Consider the following 26,779-nt stretch of genomic DNA (forward strand, 5'->3'; position numbering starts at 1 on the left):
TCATGCATGCCTGTGTGTCTGTATTGCCCCCCTCTATGGCTGCTGGGGATCAATAACGTTTATTCAAATGTTGCTGTGCACTGCAGATTGCCTACAAGCAGGAGTATGAGCAGGAGAAAACTGACCATGTGGAATACAACTACCCAGCCACCATCACACCAGGCTACCAGAGTCAGAGGAAACTGGATCCACTCAAGGACGTGAGTTTCCCCTTCGCCTCAAATAAGTTTAACATGGCTCTCATATCAAACATAGTAACCAAAACCAGTCAACAGGGTGCTTTCTCAGATAGCAAAACAGAAAGCAGAACATTTTGATTGGGTTCCTCTTCAGGTCTGTATATTTAAATAGTGGGCTATTTTAAAGAGGCAAACTTAGGGGGGTCTAGTAGCTGGGTAAACCATTTAAAACTTGGATCATCCACTATACTAGACTAAAATATAGAGTGAGCTCAACCCATGATATCTAAATCATAACCGCACCGTTGACTTCACATCTTCTCAATTGCAGCAACATCTGCTCTTTTTGTATTTGTATTTATGGGTCCCCATTAGCTGCTGCCAAGGCAGCAGCTACTCTTCCTGGGGTTCAGCTAAATTAAGGCATTTATAAAAAATTTAAAACATTACAATACAGATTTCACAACACATTAAGTGTGTGCCCTCAGGCCAAAACTCTACTACCACATATCTACAACACAAAATCCATGTGTACGTGTGTGTATAGTGCGTATGTTATCGTGTGTGTGTATGCATGTGTCTGTGCCTATGTTTGTGTTGCTTCACAGTCCCCGCTGTTCCATAAGGTGTATTTTAATCTGTTTTTTAAATCTAATTTTACTGCTTGCATCAGTTACTTGGTGTGGAATAGAGTTCCATGTACTCATGGCTCTATGTAGTACTGTGCGCCTCCCATAGTCTGTTTTGGAATTGGGGACTGTGAAGAGACCTCTGGTAGCATGTCTTGTGGGGTATGCATGGGTGTCTGAGCTGTGTGCCAGTAGTTCAAACAGAGCTCGGTGCATTCAACATGTCAATACCTCTCACAAATACAAGTAGTAGTTAAGAAGGCAGAGCAGCGCTTTATTATGGACAGACTTCTCCCCATCTTAGCTACTGTTGTATCAATATGTTTTGACCATGACAGTTTATAATCCAGGGTTACTCCAAGCAGTTTAGTCACCTCAACTTGCTCAATTTCCACATTATTCATTACAACATTTAGTTGAGGTTTAGGGTTTAAGTGAATGATTTGTCCCAAATCCAATGCTTTTAGTTTTTGAAATATTTAGGACTAACTTATTCCTTGCCACCCATTCTGAAACTAACTGCAGCTCTTTAAGTGTTGCAGTCATTTCAGTCACTGTGGTAGCTGACTATCTTTTTCATCCTTCCATCTCTGCTGCTTTTCACCCCTTCGCATTTTATCATGCTTTTCGAAAGGCACAATTGCTAACGTTCATAAAGTCCTGCCCTGAACTTATTTGTCAACTGTGTGCGTATGTCTCACACCTAACACATCCCACCATCTATGGTTTTGGGGGCAGTTATCTTTACCACAGGATTCAAATAACTCAGGGGTAGAAAAAATATGTTCAGAGGCAGCACTACAGATGTTTCTTTAAGTACTGCATCTTTTACCCTGATACATTAATAATTGATTGCATCTCTGATCTCCCCATGTAGAAGAACTACAGACAGCACATTGACCAAGTCAAGTACAGCTCGGTGACAGATACCCCTGACATCGTCCAAGCCAGGATCAACGCTCAACAACTCAGCAATGTAAGTGCTTCTTGATGCTTTTTGATGTGGGGGTGGGGGTGGTGAGACATTATTGCATGTTTGAAATGGATTAATCATTCAGCAATTTTTCTAACCTAACCTGACACAATGCTGAACTGTGCAGTGATGTGAGCGTATATACAAACACACGCACCACAAGCTAATACACACTAATAAGTAATACTACCATAGACCACTTTATTTCATCTTTATTTTAACAGGGAGTCCCATTGAGACCAAGGTATCTTTCACAAGGGAGCTCTGCATACACACAATTTACAAAATACTATAGAATACAAATATACAACAAAACAATCACATTCCTCAGCAAAGAGGTCCTCAATCAATATTTTGAACTACCTGAGTGGCACCAGTACATCCAGTTGTAGGGAACTTTGTTCCATACATGGGATGCAAAGAAACTAAAAGCTGATTTACCTAACTCTGAGGAGACCGAAGGGATTTCCCGAGTTAGCCATCCCTGAGACCATGTATGGTAACGTACGTCTAAAGGTTATTAATGATGTTAGCTACGGCGTGAGTTTTTGTAAAAGAGACTTATAAATAAAAAGAGAAATGAATCGACCTACGTGACTTTAAAGAGGGCCAGCCTACTTTCTGGTAAATAATGCATTGATGTGTACTGAAGCTGTGGCCCGTAATAAAACGAAGTGTGCTATGGTAAACTGCATCTAACGGCTTTAATGAAGTGGCAGCTGCATTCATTTAGATGATGTCGCCATAGTCTAGTACAGGTAGGAACGTCGATTGAATGATCTGCTTTCTACTATTAAGCGAGAGGAAGGACCTTGTTCTATAGAAGAAGCGCATTTTTATTCTTAGCTTCTTAATTAACTCATCAATATGTTTTTTAAAAGATACAGTAGCTTATCGTGTATCCAGATACCCAGATATGTGACACTCTGGCTCCATGGACTTTATTATTGAGCCAGGGTTGTTCATTTTCCTTGTTTGGGTGTATTTCTATGTTGGGTATTCTGGTTGTTTCATTTCTATGTGTGGTGATTGTTCGTGATTATTCAGGTGACTCCCAATCGGAGGTAACGAGTGACAGCTGTCGGCTCGTTATCTCTGATTGGGAGCCATATTTATACTGTGTGTTTTCTCGTGGGTATTGTGGGTTTTTGTTCCATGTTTCTGTCAGTGTTACAGAGGACTTCACTATCGTCATTTGTTGTTTTTTCGTGGTTGCTTTATTAAATAAAGTCATCATGTTCACTCCACGCGCTGCGTATTGGTCCGCTTCTTCAGACGATCGTGACAAGATATTTGTATGCAGGGACATTATCAATGGGGGCACCATCCAAGGTACATACAGTGGGGGAAAAAAGTATTTAGTCAGCCACCAATTGTGCATGTTCTCCCACTTAAAAAGATGAGAGAGGCCTGTAATTTTCATCATAGGTACACGTCAACTATGACAGACAAATTGAGATGTATTTTCTCCAGAAAATCACATTGTAGGATTTTTAATGAATTTATTTGCAAATTATGGTGGAAAATAAGTATTTGGTCACCTACAAACAAGCAAGATATCTGTCTCTCACAGACCTGTAACTTCTTCTTTAAGAGGCTCCTCTGTCCTCCACTCGTTACCTGTATTAATGTTATCAGTATAAAAGACACCTGTCCACAACCTCAAACAGTCACACTCCAAACTCCACTATGGCCAAGACCAAAGAGCTGTCAAAGGACACCAGAAACAAAATTGTAGACCTGCACCAGGCTGGGAAGACTGAATCTGCAATAGGTAAGCAGCTTGGTTTGAAGAAATCAACTGTGGGAGCAATTATTAGGAAATGGAAGACATACAAGACCACTGATAATCTCCCTCGATCTGGGGCTCCACGCAAGATCTCACCCCGTGGGGTCAAAATGATCACAAGAACGGTGAGCAAAAATCCCAGAACCACACGGGGGGACCTAGTGAATGACTTGCAGAGAGCTGGGACCAAAGTAACAAAGCCTACCATCAGTAACACACTACGCCGCCAGAGACTCAAATCCTGCAGTGCCAGACGTGTCCCCCTGCTTAAGCCAGTACATGTCCAGGCCCGTCTGACTTACAGAAAACGTTTGACCTGTGTCATTGCCAACAAAGGGTATATAACAAAGTATTGAGAAACTTTTGTTATTGACCAAATACTTATTTTCCACCATAATTTGCAAATCAATTCATTAAAAATCCTACAATGTGATTTTCTGGATTTTTTCCCCTCATTTTGTCTGTCATAGTTGACGTGTACCTATGATGAAAATTACAGGCCTCTCATCTTTTTAAGTGGGAGAACTTGCACAATTGGTGGCTGACTAAATAATTTTTTCCCCCACTGTATGCTTAAATCATTAGTCATTTTTGTACGCTCTAGAAAACAACAGATACTTAATTTAACCCACATTTAAGGTCAATAAAGGTTTTCAGTAAAACAGTGGAGGCAGACTGTAGTTCAGATAGAGCCTGGTCAACAGTGGGGGCAAAAGCATACACAATAGTATCGTCCGCATTCACTTGCTGTTGCGGTCATGAAATTTTGTCAGCCGGTGATTGTCAAGCAAACAACTGCCGGTCTCACGGTAATTGACCGTTAATTAACCTAAACACATTTAGCATCTCCTGGCTTCCACGCATAGCCTACAAGTCACTGATGCAGACCTTTGGAACATCTACATTTAAAAAAGTCTAATAAATCCATGTAATATAGCCTACACCATCACAATAAATCCATTATTTATTTTAGACAGGTCTAAAGGAACATGTAGTCTATTTCAGAAGAACGGAATAGCATACTCTGAGTTGTCCTTATGTTAGGTCCTGATCTGGCTATGCCATATGGATGTGTGCTACACTAGTTCATTGAGCAGTCAAGATTTGCTTAGAATTCAGTGGCATTATTTTATATTATTTTATAGTATGAAGAATACAATTGAACATAGCTGAATAAAATAGAAAGGATATTTTTTCTCCAAACAATTTGAGGGAGTGCGCACAAGCGTCTATTCTGTGTTGAGCGGTTAACAAAGAAACAGGTAGCCTAGTCCTATATGCTTAATTTAGAGTTATTTATGTAACTTTAGTTGTGATACAAACGTTGGGCTATATGTTTTGATATTTAATACATTCTAAGGCTGCATGATGCGACTCTAATGATGATTTGAAAAAAGTTGCATGAAAGGCATGAACTCTGCTTTGTTCTTTTGCACAGGCTGTACACACTTCATCAGTCTCTCATTCACAATTTGACAAGCACTTGATAATACCTCGAATTTCCCGGCAACATCCCCTTTGTGTGGTCGCAATGCCCCCTAAAAAATTCCATGCCTTTTGCGGCCAGTGGCCGTTGTGCCCTTGGGCTGAATAAAATAGTTATAATTCCCTTCTCCCTGCTGCATGCTCCAAAGCACCTCTCACTCAAATGGCTCTCCGTCACCAGGTCGCACAGTAGACAAGTGAAGATGGACACATTGGGGATACAACTGCGCTTCCAATTTCGAGGCACAGATATTGGAAGAACTGTCCATATTTACTTTGTCAGCCAACAAGATGAGTAGGCCTAACGAACAGCAAAAGCACTAGCCTATGCCAATCTACTATCCCCCCATAGTACAAAACTTGACCTATTCTATTCTGTGCGAGAAATAAATATTCCAAACATAGTCTGGGACAGTTGTGGGATGGGATGGATCCCAAATTAATACAACCACTAGCATCAAATAAACTTGTTTAAGCAATGAGGCTGACACAACAGATCAGAACCTTTAGCTTAAAATGTTGCTAAACTATTAGGCTATTTCTTCACATTATAAGCGCAGAAATGCAGTAGGCTATAAGCGCAAATGTTCCATAAGCGGGAAAACACCATTCTCAAAAGGTACCGCAAATGTGATTATGCATGTAATGCTTTTATTATAAAGGTGACGTTTTATGGTGAAAATGATCTTCCCCAAACTTGAAACTCACGTGCTGTGTAGGTATGACAGTTAGGCTCTACACCCATTGTAAAGTGGATTAATGTGCTTCATTTTAAGAAGTTATTTGGCCACTTTAGTTGTGATACAAACCTTATCAAAACATATAGGCCTATGGGCTAGGCTACATGAGGTGTGTGACTATGATTTGAAAAAGTCGCAAAAAAAGCTATGGGTTTCTTGCCTTACTGCACACAAGCTGGGCATCATTCACAAGTGATAATATATAATTCACAAGTGATAGGCTAATATTGTCACCCATCAGACTATTCTTGTTTTAGTCTTGTCTCTACATATATTAAATAATATGTGTGAAATTTGTTTTGATTTAGAATGGACCATTATCATGCACCTGTCTCGAAAAAGGGGCAGGGGGAAAAAAATACATGTCATCTATGCACTTAAATAGCGAATGGAGGACACTTTTCCCGTGGTTCATTTTCATGCCAGCCAGGTAGGCTATACTCCTGTTGTAAAGCGAAGCAATGTGCTTAATATTAGGAAAGTTGATCAATAAATATAGTAGGCCTAGCCTATAGAAAGCTGATGGATCCTCCTCTTTTTAATAGAGGCCATCACTCTGTTTTTTCACGCAACTGCATAGCCTATAAAAATGTTGCGCAACATAAGCTCATGGGCTCTCATGAAGTGTTTGATTCGATTTTCGATTACATTTGCTTGACTAGAGGGACACTAGAGTGCTGAGTACCAGGCAGTTAGCAAGTTTGGTAGGCTACTAATGACCATCAGCATCATCAGAGATTAGAGAAGCCTAATTACCGTGACTAAAGGTCACGTGGAATTTGACTGCCATCATGACTTGTGACCGCAGGTGTGGCGGTAATATGGTCACCATAACAGCCCTACTTGCAGGTTACGTTTTTTTTTTTTTTTTTTTTTACAGATAAACCAATATTGTAAATGTAAACTCAGCAAAAAAAGAAACGTCCCTTTTTCAGGACCCTGTCTTTCAAAGATAATTTGTAAAAATCCAAATAACTTCACAGATCTTCATTGTAAAGGGTTTAAACACTGTTTCCCATGCTTGTTCAATTAACCATAAACAATGAATGAACATGCACCTGTGGAACTGTAGTTAAGACACTAACAGCTTACAAGGCAATTAAGGTCACAGTTATGAAAAATTAGGACACTAAAGACGCCTTTCTACTGACTCTGAAAAACGCCAAAAGAAAGATGCCCAGGGTCCCTGCTCATCTGCGTGAACGTGCCTTAGGCATGCTGCAAGGAGGCTTGAGCACTGCAGATGTGGCCAGGGCAATAAATTGCAATGTCTGTACTGTGAGACGCCTAAGACAGCGCTACAGGGAGACAGGACAGACAGCTGATCGTCCTCGCAGTGGCAGACCACGTGTAACAACACCTGCACAGGATCGGTACATCTGAACATCACACCTGCGGGACAGGTACAGGATGGCAACAACAACTGCCCGAGTTACACCAGGAACGCACAATCCCTCCATCAGTGCTCAGACTGTCTGCAATAGGCTGAGAGAGGCTGGACTGAGGGCTTGTAGGCCTGTTGTAAGGCAGGTCCTCACCAGACATCACCGGCAACAACGTCGCCTATGGGCACAAACCCACCGTCGCTGGACCAGACAGGACTGGCAAAAAATGTTCTTCACTGACGAGTCGCGGTTTTGTCTCACCAGGGGTGATGGTCGGATTCGCGTTTATCGTCCATGGAATGAACGTTACACCGAGGCCTGTACTCTGGAGCGGGATCGATTTGGAGGTGGAGGCTCCGTCATGGTCTGGGGCGGTGTGTCACAGCATCATCGGACTGAGCTTGTTGTCATTGCAGGCAATCTCAACGCTGTGCGTTTCAGGGAAGACATCCTCCTCCCTCATGTGGTACCCTTCCTGCAGGCTCATCCTGACATGACCCTCTAGCATGACAATGCCACCATCCATACTGCTCATTCTGTGCGTGATTTCCTGCAAGACAGGAATGTCAGTGTTCTGCCATGGCCAGCGAAGAGCCCGGATCTCAATCCCATTGAGCACGTCTGGGACCTGTTGGATCGGTGGGTGAGGGCTAGGGCCATTCCCCCCAGAAATATCTGGGAACTTGCAGGTGCGTTGGTGGAAGAGTGGGTTAACATCTCACAGCAAGAACTGGCAAATCTGGTGCAGTCCATGAGGAGGAGATGCACTGCAGTACTTAATGCAGCTGGTGGCCACACCAGATACTGACTGTTACTTTTGACCCCCCCCTTTGTTCAGGGACACATTATTCAATTTTTGTTAGTCACATGTCTGTGGAACTTGTTCCGTTTATGTCTCAGTTGTTGAATCTTGTTATGTTCATACAAATATTTACACATGTTAAGTTTGCTGAAAATAAACGCAGTTGACAGTGAGAGGACACTTATTTTTCTGCTGAGTTTATATAGTAAAAAGTACTGGTCCCAAAATCGACCCATGCGGGACCCCTTTCATAATATCAAGGAAACCTGACTTGATATCTCTGATTCCCCCATGTAGGTTAACTACAGACAACACATTGACCAAGTCAAGTACAGCTCGTCGACAGATACCCCTCAAATCGTCCAGGCCAGGATCAATGCTCAACAACTCAGCAATGTAAGTAGAGCTTTGACCAGAGCCAAAGATAAACATGTACACTATCTATCTATCACAACACAGTCTATACCGAACACTACACTCTATACAGTACATACAAACAGTATAGCTTTCGCTCAGCATTTGCATATACAGTGCATTCAGAAAGTATTCAGACCCCTTTACTTTTTCCACATTTTGTTACGCTCACAGCCTTATTCTAAAATGGATGAATCTACACACAATACCCCATAATGACAAAGCGAAAACAGGTTTTTAAACATTTTTGCAAAGTTATTAAAAACAGAAATACCTTATAAGTATTGAGACCCTTTGCTATGAGAAATTGAGCTCAGGTGCATCCTGTTTCCATTGATCATCCTTGAGATGTTTCTACAAGTTGTTTTGAGTCCACCTGTGGTAAATTCAATTGATTGGACATGATTTGGAAAGGCACACACCTGTCTATATGAGGTCCCACAGTTGACAGTGCATGTCAGAGCAAGAACCAAGCCATGAGGTCGAAGGAATTGTCCGTAGAGCTCCGAGACAGGATTGTGGCGAGGCACAGATCTGGGGAAGGGTAACAAAACATTTCTGCAGCATTGAAGGTCCCCAAGAACACAGTGGCCTCCATCGTTCTTAAATGGAAGAAGTTTGGAACCCCCAAGACTCTTCCTAGAGCTGGCCAACTGGTCAAACTGAGCAATCGGGGGAGCAGGGCCTTGGTCAGGGAGGTGACCAAGAACCCGATGGTCACTCTGACAGAGCTCTAGAGTTCCTCTGTGGAGATGGGAGAACCTTCCAGAAGGACAACCATCTCTGCAGCACTCCACCAATCAGACCTTTATGGTAGAGTGACCAGACGGAAGACACTCCTCAGTAAAAGGCACATGACAGCCCGCTTGGAGTTTGCCAAAAAGCACCTAAAGGAGTCTGACCATGAGAAACAAGATTCTCTGGTCGGATGAAACCAAGATTGAAGTCTTTGGCCTGAATGCCAAGCGTCACGTCTGGAGGAAACCTGGCACCATCCCTACGGTGAAGCATGGTGGTGACAGCATCATGCTGTGGGGATGTTTTTCAGCGGCAGGGACTGGGAGACTAGTTAGGATCGAGGGAAAGATGAATGGAGCAAAGTACAGAGAGATTCTTGCTGAAAACCTGCTCCAGAGTGCTCAGGACCTCAGACTGGGGTGAAGGTTCACCTTCCAACAGGACAACAACCCTAAGCACACAGCCAAGACAATGCAGAAGTGGCTTCGGGACAAGTCTGTGAATGTCCTTGAGTGGCCCAGCGATCAAACATCTCTGGAGAGACCAGAAAATAGCTGTGCAGCTACGCTCCCCATCCAACCTGACAGAGCTTGAGAGGATCTGCAGAGAAGAATGGGAGAAACTCCCCAAATAACGGTGTGTCAAGCTTGTAGCGTCAAACCCAAGAAGACTCGAGGCTGTAATCGCTGCCAAAGGTGCTTCAACAAAGTACTGAGTAAAGGTTCTGAATACTTATGTAAATGTGATATTTCAATTTTTTATTTAGTAAAAAACCTTTTTTGCTTTGTCATTATGGGGTATTGTGCGTAGATTGATGAGTGGGAAAAAACTATTTAATCAATTTCAGAATTTGGCTGTAACGTAACAAATTGTAGAAAAAGTCAAGGGGTCTGAATAATTTCCGAATGCACTGTATTCCAAAAGGGTTATACACATACCATATCAATAAGGGGTGCTGTATTTGTTTGATCTATATGTACATATTTAAATCCAGATCAAATACAAGGAGGACTGGGAGAAGACCAAGTCCAAAACATGTGACATCGGCCTGGACACGCTGACCGTCAAGGCTGCCAAAGCATCTCGGGACCTGGCCAGTGATGTAAGCATTCCTTTCCTGTAGCTGGTATTCACACAGAACAATCCTTTCTTATGGCATGGGGATGATATATTAGTGGACAAGAATGAGGGAGGGATTGGGCATCTGATTATATGTGACTGGCTGATGTGATTTGGATCGTGGCCGTGTGTTACAGATTAAGTACAAAGAGTCCTTCATGAAGAATAAAGATAAGGTGAGCAACGTCAGCGACTCCAAGACCCTGCACTCTCTTCAGGCGTCCAAAATGAGCAGTGAGGTAAGAATATGAAACAAAACAAACATGGTGTAACATCATACACTCAGCACCATATGTATTTGGACTGTGAAGCAAAAAATATGTATTTGGCTCTATACTCCAGCATTTTGGATTTGAGATCAAATGTTTCATATAATAATAATAATACTAAAATATAGCTGCAAGCAGCAATGAAAGGGATTGAAGCATTATACATCCTCCCTCATGTACATGTAACAATTCAAAACACTTTACAGTGCCTTCAGAAAGTATTCACACCCCTTTTACTTTTTCCACATGGATTTAATTGATATTTTTTGTCAACGAGCTACACAAAATACTCTGCATTGTCAAAGTAGAAGAAAAATTCTAACATTAAAAAAAGATTAACAAAACATTAATATATCTTTATTAGTATTCAACCCCCTGAGTTAATACATGTTAGAATCACATTGAGAAAATTCCAGCTGTGAGTCTTTCTTTATAAGTCTTAAGAGTTTTTGCACACCTGGATTGTACAATAGTTGCACATTGTTCTTTTTAAAATTATTCAAGCTCTGTCAAGTTCATTGTTGATCATTGCTAGACAGTCATTTTCAAGTCTTGCCATAGATCTTCAAGCCGATTTTAGTCAAAACTGTAACTAGGCCACTCAGGAACATTCAATGTCGTCTTGGTAAGAAACTACAGTGCATATTTGGCCTTGTGTTTTAGGTTATTGTCCTGCTGAAAGGTAACTACAATGTTGTTGATCCATCCTCAGTTTTGTGCTATCACAGCCATTAAACACTGTTTTAAAGTCACCATTGGCCTCAGGGTGAAATCCCTGAGCGGTTTCATTCCTCTCCGGCAACTGAGTTAAGAAGGATGCCTGTATTGATACACCATCCAAAGTGTAATTAATAACTTCACCATGCTCAAAGGGATATTCAATGTCTGCTTTTTATTTTATTTTTACCCATCTACCAATAGGTGCCCTTCTTTACATTTTACATTTTAGTCATTTAGCAGACGCTCTTATCCAGAGCGACTTACAGTTAGTGAATACATTTTTTTTATTTTTATACTGGCCCCCCGTGGGAATCAAACCCACAACCCTGGCGTTGCAAACGCCATGCTCTATCAACTGAGCTACATCCCTGCCGGCCATTCCCTCCCCTACCCTGGACGACGCTGGGCCAATTGTGCGCCGCCCATGAGTCTCCCGGTCTCGGCCGGCTGCGACAGAGCTTGGATTCGAACCAGGATCTCTAGTGGCACAGTTAGCACTGCGATGCAGTGCCTTAGACCACTGCGCCACTCAGGAGTTCTTTGTGAGGCACTGGAAAACCTGGTCTTTGTGGTTGAATCTGTGTTTGAAATTCCCTGCTCGACTGAGGGAGCTTACAGATAATTGTATGTGTGGGGTACAGAGATGAGGTAGTCATTCAAAAATCATATTAAACACTATTATTGCACACAGAGTCCATGCAACTTATTTTGTGACTTGTTAAGCAAATTTTACACCAGAACGTATTTAGGCTTGCCATAACAAAGGGGTTGACTCAAGACATTTCAGGTTTTAATTTGAAATTAATTTGTTAAACTCCTTTTACGTATCACTTAGCTTTATTAGAACTTAGTGAAACCTGTATGTTCATCATGTCCTTAACTGCCAAAACAAAGGAAACACCAACATAAAGTGTCTTAATAGGGCGTTGGGCCACCACGAGCCAGAACAACTTCAATGCACCTTGGCATAGATTCTTCAAGTGTGTGGAACTATATTGGAGTTGGTGGTGGTGGAAAACACAGTCTCAGGCACCGCTCCAGAATCTCCCATAAGTGTTCAATTGGGTTGAGATCTGGGGACTGAGATGGCCATGGGAAATGGTTTACATTAGTTTTCATGCTCATCAAACCATTCAGTGACCACTGTTGCCCTGGGGATGGGGGAATTGTCAACCTATGGGGGCGTAGCCATGGTAGCCAAAATAATGGCATGCTCAGCTTTTTTATACATGAGCATGATGTTTAATTGCTTAATTAACTCAGGAAGCACACTTGTGTGGAAGCACCTGCTTTCAATATACATTTTACATTTACATTTTAGTCATTTAGTAGACGCTCTTATCCAGAGCGACTTACAGGAGCAATCAGGGTTAAGTGCCTTGCTCAAGGGCACATCGACAGATTTTTCACCTAGTCGGCTTGGGGATTAGAACCAGCGACCTTTCGGTTACTGGCACAACGCTCTTAACCACTAAGCTACCTGCCGATACTTTGTATCCCTGATTTACTGAAGTGTTTCCATTTTAGCAGTTACCTGTACATTGAGTCAATCAGATGTACGGTTCATGAGAAGAAGATCTTTGAAGTTTTATTTAAAAATCCAAGATGGCGGACAATCCAATATGTCAGACCTTACAGTTGAAGTCGGAAGTTTACCTAGACTTAGGTTGGAGTCATTAAAACTCATTTTTCAACCACTCCACACATTTCTTGTTTACAAACTATAGTTTTGGCAAGTCGGTTAGGACATCTTCTTTGTGCATGACACAAGTAATTTTTCCAACAATTGTTTACAGACAGATTATTTCACTTATAATTTACTGTATCACAATTCCAGTGGGTCAGAAGTTTACATACACTAAGTTGACTGTGCCTTTAAACAGCTTGGAAAATTCCAGAAAATGATGTCATGGCTTTAGAAACTTCTGATAGGCTAATTGACATCATTTGAGTCAATTGGAGGTGTACCTGTGGATGTATTTCAAGGCCTACCTTCAAACTCAGTGCCTCTTTGCTTGACATCATGGGAAAATTAAAAGAAATCAGCCAAGACCTCAAATAAAAAATGGTAGACCTCCACAAGTCTGGTTCATCCTTGGGAGCAATTTCCAAACGCCTGAAGATACCACGTTCATCTGTACAAACAATCGTACGCAAGTATAAACACCATGGGACCACACAGCCATCATACCGCTCAGGAAGGAGGCACGTTCTGTCTCCTAGAGATGAACATACTTTGGTGCGAAAAGTGCAAATCAATCCCAGAACAGCAGCAAAGGACCTTGTGAAGATGCTGGAGGAAACAGGTACAAAAGTATCTATATCCATAGTAAAACGAGTCCTATATCGACATAATCTGAAAGGCCGCTCAGCAAGGAAGAAGCCACTGCTCCAAAACCGCCATAAAAAAGCCAGACTACGGTTTGCAACTGCACATGGGAACAAAGATCGTACTTTTTGGAGAAATGTCCTCTGGTCTGATGAAACAAAAATAGAACTGTTTGGCCATAATGACCATCATTATGTTTGGAGGAAAAAGGGGGTTGCTTGCAAGCCGAAGAACACCATCCCAACCGTGAAGCACAGGGGTGGCGGCATCATGCTGTGGGGTTGCTTTGCTGCAGGAGGGACTGGTGCACTTCACAAAATAGATGGCATCATGAGGAAGGAAAATTATGTGGATATATTGACGCAACATCTCAAGACATCAGTCAGGAAGTTAAAGCTTGGTCGCAAATGGGTCTTCCAAATGGACAATGACCCCAAGCATACTTCCAAAGTTGTGGCAAAATGGCTTAAGGACAGCAAAGTCAAGGTGTTGGAGTGGCCATCACAAATCCCTGACCTCAATCCTATAGAAAATTTGTGGGCAGAACTGAAAAGGCATGTGCGAGCAAGGAGGCCTACAAACCTGACTCAGCTTGTGGAAGGCTACCCAAAACGTTTGACCCAAGTTAAACAATTTAAAGGCAATGCTACCAAATACTAATTGAGGGTATGTAAACTTCTGACCCACTGGGAATTTGATTAAATAAATAAAAGCTGAAATAAATATTTCTTACTACTATTATTCTGACATTTCACATTCTTAAAATAAAAGTGGTGATCCTAACTGACCTAAGACAGGGAATTTCTACTAGGATTAAATGTCAGGAATTGTGAAAAACTGAGTTTAAATGTATTTGGCTAAGGTGTATGTAAAATTCTGACTTCAACTGTATGTGTCCTTGAGGCAAATGTGTTCCTTATGATGAGAAACACTTATCTACCAAGTTGTGGTAATGCGTCCAACAGGGCAGCGACGCTGAGCCTTAGACTTTGAATGTTTATGGGCCAATCTGTGCCGTTTTTCGTGTCTGAGTGGCAGTATTGATATACCTCGATATTGCCAAAGTAGAACATTTTTAATCAATCAGGCATTGAAGAAAGAAAAAATTCCTTCAAAAACAATTGGTGTGCTTGCAGATTCGCTGCCAGCACCCCTAATAATAAATTGGGTGGTGCTTATATTTGTCCTGTTACACACTTGAAAAAGTACTGGTAGCCTAGTCAGCCTAGTTTGAATATAAACCAAATTTGATCCCATTCACACAAACAAATGGGCTATAAATACCCTGACCATAGAGACAAGGTGCATAGTAGGCTACACTATACAGCTGCTGTTGTTAGTAGCCTACAGGTGATCAGACTGAAAAATAGTATCCTTTCAATGCAATACAGCAAGTCATATCGCTAATGTTTAGGTGTATAGGCAGTTACATTTATGTACAAGTTTTTGCTTGTCTCTGTCAGGAGTGATGTGTTAGCACGCTTTCTCAATAAATGCCAGAGGAAAGTGGAGAGCATGCCCTGAGCTTTGGGCGTTGTGCCTGGCCCACACGACCTGCGATTTCCGTGAATTTGATTGGTCAAGACTCAAAGAGCCTGCAGCAGCACTCCAATGTGAAAGTGAGTTGGCAAATCGGTCAAAAACCCCCAGCACTTTACCCCTCTTTTTAATGCTTTGAGTTTATATATTTTATTAAACTAAATCAAAAGTGGTGATTGAAAAGTGTTGTGGCAAATGCTACCTCCACACGTTTTCCGGTGTCCTTGTGCCATGATTAAGAAAAATCATGAATGGACTAGATACATAAGTGCTTTAATTTCTAAACGTTATTAAAAAATAAAACATATGAAAATACTCTCAAATAAAAAGGTAACATTATGTACCGTTGTCTAATGAAACATTTGATCTCAGATCCAAAATGCTGGAGTGTAGAGCCAAATTTAAAAAATTTTTGCAAACACATATGGGGCTCTATTTTTGGCTGCCGTTAAGTTGGCGCTAGTGTCAAACACACACTCTTTGGCAATTTCGACTTGTGAAAGCCATCGCGCTACTATTTTCCGGTCCTGACACCAGACTTGGTAATTTACCTGTCTTATATCAGCTTGCTTGCGCTGAGGTGGGAGGGTGGAAATATTTTAGGTGTGACCTCAAAAATGTGCACTAATGTTCCAATTTCAAGTAGTGCTACTCACCTAAAGCTGGTCTAAGCAGTAAGACAATCAGTAGCGATTTTAGCATGTAAATCTTGGTGGGGCAAACTCAACATATATATTTTTTGATGCATGCCAGGAAAGCCACTTAACAACACTAAACAACACCTTAATTGCACTATAACGGTGACAAATGGGGCCCACAAACTGTTAGGGCCTACATAACGCTGTCCCAACAGCAGAGCTTTCTTTTCAGCACCATGGAGTGAATCCTTACCACTGCTACACCTGGCTATAAGCCTTGTCTGGCAGCTAAACAGTTCATTCAGCCTCTTTTAATCCATTTTTAAAAACCATAGCTGATATGGATGAATTGCTTAAACAAATGTGGTTATTACTGACTCCTTGTGGATTTGTGTAAGTCGATAAGAACCGCATTCTCCTTCAATAATAACAAACGCCAAAATGAGTTTTGACTTATGAACCATACAAACATTATTACATTTATGTTCAGTAAATTCATAATGTTTATTCTTATTTCATTAACACTTGGCTCTAAGTATAAGCAAGTGCAAGCAAACGAGCTGCGACGAGGTAGGCCTATTCGTTCAGCACTTTAAAAATGGACACCGACAGAATTTCAGATGTTAGTTCCCATAAATTCAGCAAGATGTTGAGGCCTTAACTTGACTCTTCTTTAAGTCACCACACACAGACAGACAGACAGACACTCGGTTAGCCTACCATTTGAAGTATTTGATTAGGCCTACAGTACATGGTCTAAAAAGGAAGGAAAATCATGAGGATCCACTTTTATATACAATGCACAGAAAGCGCATTGCGCAAACAAAACAACCCTCGCAATATCAACTGGAATTACATGGGTCTATAACTGAACTTGCTCTTGAAAACAAATATTTGAATGGGAAGAGACTGTCACTGGCAAACATGGTTACAGACCAAACAACATTATATAGTATCTCCTCCTCGTCAAGAAAAGCACATGAGCTACAGTGAGGGAAAAAAGTATTTGATCCCCTGCTGATTTTGTAAGTTTGCCCACTGACAAAGAAATAATCAGTCTATAATTTCAATGGTAGGTTTATTTGAACGTTGAGAGACAGAATAACAACAACAAAATCCTGAAAAACGCATGTCAAAAAAGTTATAAATTGATTTGCATTTTAATGAGGGAAATAACTATTTGACCCCCTCTCAATCAGAAAGATTTCTGGCTCCCAGGTGTCTTTTATACAGGTAACAAGCTGAGATTAGGAGCACACTCTTAAAGAGAGTGCTCCTAATCTCAGCTTGTTACCTGTATAAAATACACCTGTCCACAGAAGCAATCAATCAGATTCCAAACTCTCCACCATGGCCAAGACCAAAGAGCTCTCCAAGGATGTCAGGGACAAGATTGTAGACCTACACAAGGCTGGAATGGGCTACAAGACCTTCGCCAAGCAGCTAGGTGAGAAGGTGACAACAGTTGGTGCGATTATTCGCAAATGGAAGAACACAAAATAACTGTCAATCTCCCTCGGCCTGGGGCTCCATGCAAGATCTCACCTCGTGGAGTTTCAATGATCATGACAAAGGTGATGAATCAGCCCAGAACTACACGGCAGCTGGGACCATAGTCACCAAGAAAACAATTGGTAACACACTACGCCGTGAAGGACTGAAATACTGCAGCGCCCGCAAGGTCCCCCTGCTCAAGAAAGTACATATACAGGCCCATCTGAAGTTTGCCAATGAACATCTGAATGATTCAGAGGAGAACTGGGTGAAAGTGTTGTGGTCAGATGAGACCAAAATGGAGCTCTTTGGCATCAACTCAACTCGCCATGTTTGGAGGAGGAGGAATGCTGCCTATGACCCCAAGAACACCATCCCCACCGTCAAACATGGAGGTGGAAACATTATGCTTTGGGGGTGTTTTTCTGCTAAGGGGACAGGACAACTTCACCGCATCAAAGGGACGATGGATGGGGCCATGTACCGTCAAATCTTGGGTGAGAACCTCCTTCCCTCAGCCAGGGCATTGAAAATGGGTCGTGGATGGGTATTACAGCATGACAATGACCCAAAACACACGGCCAAGGCAACAAAGGAGTGGCTCAAGAAGAAGCACATTAAGGTCCTGGAGTGGCCTAGCCAGTCTCCAGACCTTAATCCCATAGAAAATCTGTGGAGGGAGCTGAAGGTTCGAGTTGTCAAACATCAGCCTCGAAACCTTAATGACTTGGAGAAGATCTGCAAAGAGGAGTGGGACAAAATCCCTCCTGAGATGTGTGCAAACCTGGTGGCCAACTACAAGAAATGTCTGACCTCTCTGATTGCCAACAAGGGTTTTGCCACCAAGTACTAAGTCATGTTTTGCAGAGGGGTCAAATACTTATTTCCCTCCTTAAATGCAAATCAATTCTTAACATTTTTGACATGCGTTTTTTCTGGATTGTTTTGTTGTTATTCTGTCTCTCACTTCAAATAAACCTACCATTAAAATTATAGACTGATCATGTCTTCGTCAGTGACTTACAAAATCAGCTGGGGATAAAATAATTGTTTCCTTCACTGTAATTATATTACACAAAGTAAGCAGAACAATGAAATCATTCCAACATTGCCTAAAATGATGAATAAGATACTAATGAGATAGGCCTACAGTATACAAGCAATAGGCCTATAACAATTGAGATGTACAAACTATGGCATAAGGGAACGATGAGCGGATAAGAGGCAATCTGTAATTTCGATTAACACATTAATGAGCGAGCTAAGATGGACGTAGTCAATATAAATATTTGTTCAGCACTTTTGAAATGTACAGCAACAGAATTCAGAAAATGGGCCGTTCTTACAGTGTTCTCCCTGTACACCAAGTCAGAACCGTAGGATAAATAAAAGGGGCATCTAAGCAGACAAAGAAAGCTCTTACAATATTCGATGATGACATTTCTCTAAAACAGAAAGTCAGAACAGTAGGCTAAGTTCTAAGGGTGAAAGGGAACAAATTATTAGGGTGAGGCAGATGGGCTACTAACGGCTTACTACACAACATACATTTAGTATTACTTTCTTAGCTACAGTATACATATCTCCCTGGCATATTACACTATTTACAGTGCATTCGGAAAGTATTCTGACCACTTATCTTTTTCTAGATTTTGTTACGTTACAGCCTTATTCAAACATTTATTAAATTTTTATCCAGAGCGTTGGTGACTGCAACTGTGCTGCTGGCGACAATTTAATTACGCTTATCAACCACCAAGATCCATGGTCAAGACACGTGGTCAAATGATGAAAAACATCAATTGCCTAAACATCATTGATAAATAGTGAAACGCTGCACAAAAGCAATAATGGCATTATAATGGATATAATGTAAGTGTTGACATGACAGCAGTCAAAAATAGTCAATTATTGTCAGCTCATAGCCTACTTGTGTGTCTTCACGCAATGGTATCAGTTGGATTTAATTTAGCTGTTATCCCTTGTCCTAACAGTTAACACAATTTTCGTAACTTTCACTTCCTTGGCACACTTCGACATACCTTTGTTTGGTTAGAGTGCGTAATAGTCTCCGGTTGACTCCTTATTGTGTCCCGTTGTCTTGTCGTTCTTCAGCACAGTTGTGGAGGACAACGGCTCTGCAGGTGCCTTATTTTGCGCAGATGGAGGGAGCTCCCGTCTCACTTTGTCATGGTACCGGCCAGACTGATTTCTTTGCAAGCAACTTGTTCGCCAGTGAAGTGAAGAAATTGTCCATGGTAACATTTCTCCCCTTGCCAATGTAAGGTTCCACAAGCCTCATCACCAACTTTTCCGACACTTGTTCACCTGCTGCCCAATGTGGATATTTTCCACATTTTCTCACTCTAATTTTTCTGTTTCAATTTAGGACACAGAGACAATGTGTCCTTTCTCGCAGTAGTAATGACAAACTGGCCGATATGAAAAAACAGTTTTCTGCCGATCTTTATCTTTGGGCACTGTAGAAATGGACTGAAACATTGCAGTAGGAGGTGACTTCTTTGGATTGCTTTTTGCGTAGGGATAACTACTGGGTGCTTTGTTTGTGAAGGTAGTTTTATGTGTCAACACAAACTCATCTGCAAGAACTGCAGCTTTCTCCTTGTTCTCATAAATGTAGGTTGCAACCCTTTCGTGAAGGCAATTCTTGAACTGCCCGAGAAGTATGAGAATCTTTAAATGCTCAAGGTCCTTGACCTCTTGAGAACCACACCACCAATCAAAAAGACATGCTTGTTCCCTTGCGAACTCAACATGGCTTTGTGATTTTGTCTTTTGTAATTTACGGAACTGTTGTTTGTATGCCTCTGGGACCAACTCATAAACCCGAAGGATAAGCAGCTTTAACAGTGTCATAATCTGAACTCTGGTTAAGAGAAAGCGGCGTACACTTTCTAAGCCTTTCCCACAATAACTCTTTGGAGGAGCAGTGACCAAATATCTCGCGGCCATTTTAGGGAGGTGGCAATCCGCTCAAACAGAGTAAAATATACATCCACCTGCTTTTCGTTGAAAGACGGTACAAGTCGGCTGTTCCAACCAAGATCAAACTCTGTTGAGGGTGCAGGATGGCCTGACTGGATTCGGAGTGCTTCCAGATCTATCTCCCTTTGTTGCGCTTCCATCTTCATCTCTTTTAATCAAATGGCACGTTCTTCTTGTTCTTGTCTGGCTGCATGTTCTTGTTGTTTGGCTGCACGCTCATCTTGACTTTCCCTGTGCTCTAATTTCTGTTGTTCCAATCTCTACCTCACGTTCTCTTTCCTTTTCCTTGTGCTAGAGCTCTACTTTCTTTTGTTCCCATTTTGCCTTTAGTTCTACGTCCCGCAGTTGCACGCCTATGGGTTGTACTCTACCACCTGTAGTACCCTTTTCATCCTCCTCCCTCTCTGGAAGAAAACCAAATAATGTCACTCAAACAGAAGGAGGAACTAACAGAGTCACTGACAACAACCAAAACAAAACAGGTGGGGTTTTAGGAGAGGTTCTGAAAGACACTAATGGGGGTGTCCACTGAATGTTTACTACCAACTACAACCTAAAAGACACCCACCATGAGCGCCCACTAAGTTTGCCCAAGAAGAGGCAAACAAAAGAAAAACCCACACCAAACTTAAAGACGGGAAGAAAACTGAAAAGGTGGAGCCAAACGAAATCAGGGAAATCAGATAGGGAGAGCCAATTAAAGGTGTTAACCCTCCACGTCTCCTAAGAAATTGCACCCGGGCCAGCACAGGTGAAACACCTTCCCACTAACGAGATGGCAACCAGCACAGGTGTAACACATACTGACTAAATAGGTGACACCATTCGGTGCGCCCCACGCGCTAACGTGCTATATGTCCTAAAAGTCCAACCACAAAACCAAAAAACCTCTAACAGTGCCAGTCAAAAGTTTGGACACACCTACTCATTTCAGGGTTTTTCTTAATTTGTACTATTTTCTACACTGTAGAATAAACACTATGAAATAACACATATGGAATTATGTAGAATCCAAAAAAGTGTTAAACAAATCAATATATATTTTATATTTGAGATTCTTCAAAGTAGCCACCCTTTGCCTTGATGACAGCTTTGCACACTCTTGGCATTCTCTCAACCAGCTTCACCAGGAATGCTTTTCCAACAGTCTTGAAGGAGTCCCCACATATGCTGAGCACTTGTCGGCTGCTTTTCCTTCACAATGCTGTCCAACTCATCCAAAACCATCTCAATTGGGTTGAGGTCGGGTGATTGTGGAGGCCAGGTCATCTGATGCAGCACTCCATCACTCTCCTTATTGGTCAAATAGCCCTTACACAGCCTGGAGGTGTGTTTTGGGTCATTGTCCTGTTGAAAAATAAATGATAGTCCCACTAAGCGCAAACCAGATGGGATGGCGTATCGCTACAGAATCCTGTGGTAGCCATGCTGGTTAAGTGTGCTTTGAATTCTAAATTAATCACTGACACTGTCACCAGCAAAGCACCATCACACCTCCTCCTCCATGCTTCACAGTGGGAACTACACATGCGGAGATAACCCGTTCACCTACTCTGCGTCTCACAAAGACACGGCGGTTGGAACCAAAAATCTCAAATTTGGATCATCAGATCAAAGGACAGATTTCCACCGGTCTAATGTCCGTTGCTCCTGTTTCTTGGCCCAATCAAGTATCTTCTTCTTATTGGTGTCCTTTAGTAGTGGTTTCTTTGCAACAATTTGACCATGAAGGCCTGATTCACATATTTTCCTCTGAACAGTTGATGTTGAGATGTGTCTGTTACTTGAACTCTCTGAAGCATTTATTTGGGCTGCAATTTCTGAGGCTGGTAACTCTAATGAATTTATCCTCTGCCGCAGAGGTAACTCTGGGTCTTCCTTTCCTGTGGCGGTCCTCATGAGAGCCAGTTTCATCATAGCGCTTGATGTTTTTTGCGACTGCACGTATACATTTTCAAAGTTCTTGAAGTTTTCCGGAATGACTGATGTCTTAAAATAATGATGAACTGTCGTTTATCTTTGCTTATTTGAGCTGTTCTTGCCATAATATGGACTTGGTCTTTTACCAAATAGGGCTATCTTCTGTATACCAACCCTACCTTGTTAAGAAGGAAAGACATTATACAAATTAACTTTTAAGAAGGCACACCTGTTAATTGAAATGCATTCCAGGTGACTACCTCATGAAGCTGGTTGAGAGAATGCCAAGAGTGTGCAAAGCTGTCATCAAGGCAAATGGTGGCTATTTGAAGAATCTCAAATATATTTAGATTTGTTTAACACTTATTTGGTTACTACATTATTTCATATATGTTATTTCATAGTTTTGATGTCTTCATTATTATTCTACAATGTAGACAGAATTTAGACAAAATTAATAAAAAGCCCTTGAATGAGTAGGTGTTCTAAAACTTTTGACCGGTAGTGTATACTGAGTGTAGAAAACATTTGGAATGCCTGCACCTTCCATGACATACAGTGGGGAATGATGAAAATTACAGGCCTCTCTCATCTTTTTAAGTGGGAGAACTTGCACAATTGGTGGCTGACTAAATACTTTTTTTCCCCACTGTAGGCAGACCAGGTGAATCCAGGTGAAGGCTATGATCCCTTATTGATGTCACTTGTTAAATCCACTTCACATCAGTGTAGATGAAAGGGAGGAGACAGGTTAAAGGACTTTCAAGCCTTGAAACAGTTGAGACATGGATTGTGTATGTGTGCCATTCAGAGGGTGAATGGGCAAGACAAAATATTTAAGTGCCTTTGAACAGGGTATGGTAGTAGGTGCCAGGCACACCGGTTTGAGTGTGTCAAGAACTGCAATGCTGCTGGGTTTTTCACGCTCAACAGTTTCCCGTTTGTATCAAGAATGGTCTCCACCCAAAGGACATCCAGACAACTTGACACAACTATGGGAAGCATTGGCGTCAATATTGGCCAGCCTCCCTGTGGAACGCTTTGGACACCTTGTGGAGTCCATGCCCCGACGAATTGAGGCTTTTCTGAGGGCAAAAAGGGGTGCAACTCAATATTAAGAAGGTGTTCCTAATGTTCTGTACACTCATATGTACATTTTTTTGATAGCAGGACACTGTAAAGTGCATTATCCCTCTGAAGAGTATGAATTAGGTGGATTGAGAAGGTTTGAATCCTAAGCAACCTGCCTACTCATTGTTGGAAGTACAATAGACCAACATACACTAGCTACTGTAGTAGGTCAAAGCTGTGTGCTGGAAAAACTTGGTAGAGAATGAGTGAAGTACACATTGCACAGTTGCACTCTTGAATTTCCTTTATTTTTTGGCTTCAGATAATGCCTACTTCTCACTTAAAACATACTTTTTTGTTTTTTATTTCCATGGTTTTTACATCAGTGATTGATTATACAACATTATAATACAGCAAAACACAGCAATAAAAGTAAAGTAAAAGTACACAATAATGACCAATGTCAACAAAAATGATGTATTTGTCCCTTGCTTCAACGATGCCCAACAAACCCACAGGCTCTTTTAAGAGACACCTAATAAATTAAAATAAGCCCACAATTGCATGTGCGCGCCGGTGTGTGTGTGTGTGTCGGGACTGGGGGGGGTCAAAAATTGTACACGAAAGAGAATGGTCTAAATATCCCCTCCACTAGGCAAACCCAGGACCTTCAAACCCCAAGGCAGTACCATTACACTACAAACCCTGTTATCAGTGGTGTAAAGTACTTAAGTAAAAATACTTTAAAGTACTACTTAAGTAATTTTTTGGGGTATCTGTACTTTACTTTCCTATAAAATAAATTGACTACTTTTACTCCACTACATTCCTAAAGAAAATAATGTACTTTTTCCTCCATTTTCCCTGACACCCAAAAGTACTTGATACATTTTGAATGCTTAGCATGACAGGAAAATGGTCAAATTCACACACTTATCAAGATAACATCGGTGGTAATCCCTACTGCCTCTAATCTGGCGGACTCACTAAACACAAATGCTTCATTTGTATATTAAGTCTGAGTGTTGGAGTGTGCCCCAGGCTATCGTTAAAATGTAAAAAAAACAATTGTGCCGTCTGGTTTGCTTAATATAAAGAATTTGAAATGTTTTGTACTTTTACTTTAGCAATTACATTTACTTTTGATACTTAAGTATATTTAAAACCAAATACCTTTAGACTTTTTCTCAAGTAGTGACTTTCACTTTTACTTGAGTCATTTTCTATTAAGGTATCTTTACTTTTACTCGTATGACGATTGGGTACTTTTCCCACCACTGCCTGTTATAGATAGGTCAACTTGACCCACTATTTAAATGGGCAGTCTGATGATGAGAGCACACTTTTGTTCCAAAATGTTTTTGTTGTTCATTCACTCAGTACTGATTGAACGTTTATTGCTCTTGCTTGGTAAAAAAAAAAAGTCAAACAGTAAATGTTTTATTTTATTTATTTATTTAACCTTTATTTAACTAGGCAAGACAGTTAAGACTCACTAGGCAAGTCAGTTAAGACTCTGGCGGACTCACTAAACACAAATGCTTCGTTTGTAAATTAAGTCTGAGTGTATATTGTCAAAATTGAGTTGTGGTGCACGATTTGGCAATACAGCGAGCTAATAGCGGGAACTGTTCCAGTCTTGTACAGTGGGGAAATAAAGTATTTAGTCAGCCACCAATTGTGCAAGTTCTCCCACTTAAAAAGATGAGAGAGACCTGTAATTTTCATCATAGGTACACGTCAACTATGACAGACAAAATGAGATTTTTTTTTCCAGAAAGTCACATTGTAGGATTTTTTATGAATTTATTTGCAAATTATGGTGGAAAATAAGTATTTGGTCAATAACAAAAGTTTCTCAATACTTTGTTATATACCCTTTGTTGTCAATGACACAGGTCAAACGTTTTCTGTAAGTCTTCACAAGGTTTTCACACACTGTTGCTGGTATTTTGGCCCATTCCTCCATGCAGATCTCCTCTAGAGCAGTGATGTTTTGGGGCTGTCGCTGGGCAACACAGACTTTCAACTCCCTACAAAGATTTTCTATGGGGTTGAGATCTGGAGACTGGCTAGGCCACTCCAGGACCTTGAAATGCTTCTTACGAAGCCACTCCTTCGTTGCCCGGGTGGTGTGTTTGGGATCATTGTCATGCTGAAAGACCCAGCCATGTTTAATCTTCAATGCCCTTGCTGATGGAAGGAGGTTTTCACTCAAAATCTCACGATACATGGCCCCATTCATTCTTTCCTTTACACGGATCAGTCGTCCTGGTCCCTTTGCAGAAAAACAGCCCCAAAGCATGATGTTTCCACCCCCATGCTTCACAGTAGGTATGGTGTTCTTTGGATGCAACTCAGCATTCTTTGTCCTCCAAACACGACGAGTTGAGTTTTTACCAAAAAGTTCTATTTTGGTTTCATCTGACTATATGACATTCTCCCAATCCTCTTCTGGATCATCCAAATGCACTCTAGCAAACTTCAGACGGGCCTGGACATGTACTGGCTTAAGCAGGGGGACACGTCTGGCACTGCAGGATTTGAGTCCCTGGCGCGTAGTGTGTTACTGATGGTAGGCTTTGTTACTTTGGTCCCAGCTCTCTGCAGGTCATTCACTAGGTCCTCCCGTGTGGTTCTGGGATTTTTGCTCACCGTTCTTGTGATCATTTTGACCCCACGGGGTGAGATCTTGCGTGGAGCCCCAGATCGAGGGAGATTATCAGTGGTCTTGTATGTCTTCCATTTCCTAATAATTGCTCCCATAGTTGATTTCTTCAAACCAAGCTGCTTACCTATTGCAGATGCAGTCTTCCCAGCCTGGTGCAGGTCTACAATTTTGTTTCTAGTGTCCTTTGACAGCTCTTTGGTCTTGGCCATTTTGTCTGTCATAGTTGACGTGTACCTATGATGAAAATTACAGGCCTCTCTCATCTTTTTAAGTGGGAGAACTTGCACAATTGGTGGCTGACTAAATACTTTTTTCCCCCACTGTATCTCCCCCTTTCACTATGACGCAGTAGCTTTCGCTTCCCCACCCGCCATTTTTAAAAAGACCCGGCGGAGCTCCATTGCCTTCTTCAATCATGCAGAGACGGGCAGCATGAAGGTCTCGTCATTGATTTTGCTGGAAAAGGGAGAAATTGTGCTTTACAATGGTATTCATATTACAGTTGACCTGGAAGTATTACATTTTTGGGGCGCTAAAATAAGGTCAAATGTACGGAACAGCGCAATGTACAAAAGTGCGTTAGCTAACGTTAGCTGCTAATGTTGCGCAGCAACCGGGTTGCTCAACCCGGTTTTAGAACTCGGAGATTCGGCTGAAAAGATGTTAGCATTGTCAGAAAAGCTAGAAAAAGGTAACATCAATGGTTCTTATTGGACAGAAATTTGCACGTGAGAGCGATAAAATTGTGAATTTAATAAAAACGGTTGCACCTATAAAACTTATTTAGTCCAAATGTATCTAAGTCTAATGGTCACCTTATGGACGCTGTAGTCTCGTTTTAATCCGACTTCTAGAATTTGAGCTAGGTT

At 41.4% G+C, this 26,779-nt stretch overlaps 1 protein-coding gene across 3 annotated transcripts in view; it reads left to right on the forward strand.

Moving 5' to 3' along the window:
* Positions 1-26,779, forward strand: part of LOC121547150 (nebulin-related anchoring protein) — a 156,931-nt gene that overhangs the window by 49,614 nt on the left and 80,538 nt on the right. For all 3 annotated transcript variants that reach the window (XM_041858267.2, XM_041858268.2, XM_041858269.2), the window contains 5 exons: positions 87-200; positions 1,686-1,784; positions 8,280-8,378; positions 10,129-10,236; positions 10,391-10,492. In XM_041858267.2, coding sequence (XP_041714201.1) covers positions 87-200; positions 1,686-1,784; positions 8,280-8,378; positions 10,129-10,236; positions 10,391-10,492 — 522 coding nt within the window. The remainder of the gene's footprint in view (positions 1-86; positions 201-1,685; positions 1,785-8,279; positions 8,379-10,128; positions 10,237-10,390; positions 10,493-26,779) is intronic.

The sequence above is a fragment of the Coregonus clupeaformis genome, chromosome 31 (genome assembly GCF_020615455.1).
Source record: "Coregonus clupeaformis isolate EN_2021a chromosome 31, ASM2061545v1, whole genome shotgun sequence".
Taxonomy (NCBI): Eukaryota; Metazoa; Chordata; class Actinopteri; order Salmoniformes; family Salmonidae; genus Coregonus; species Coregonus clupeaformis.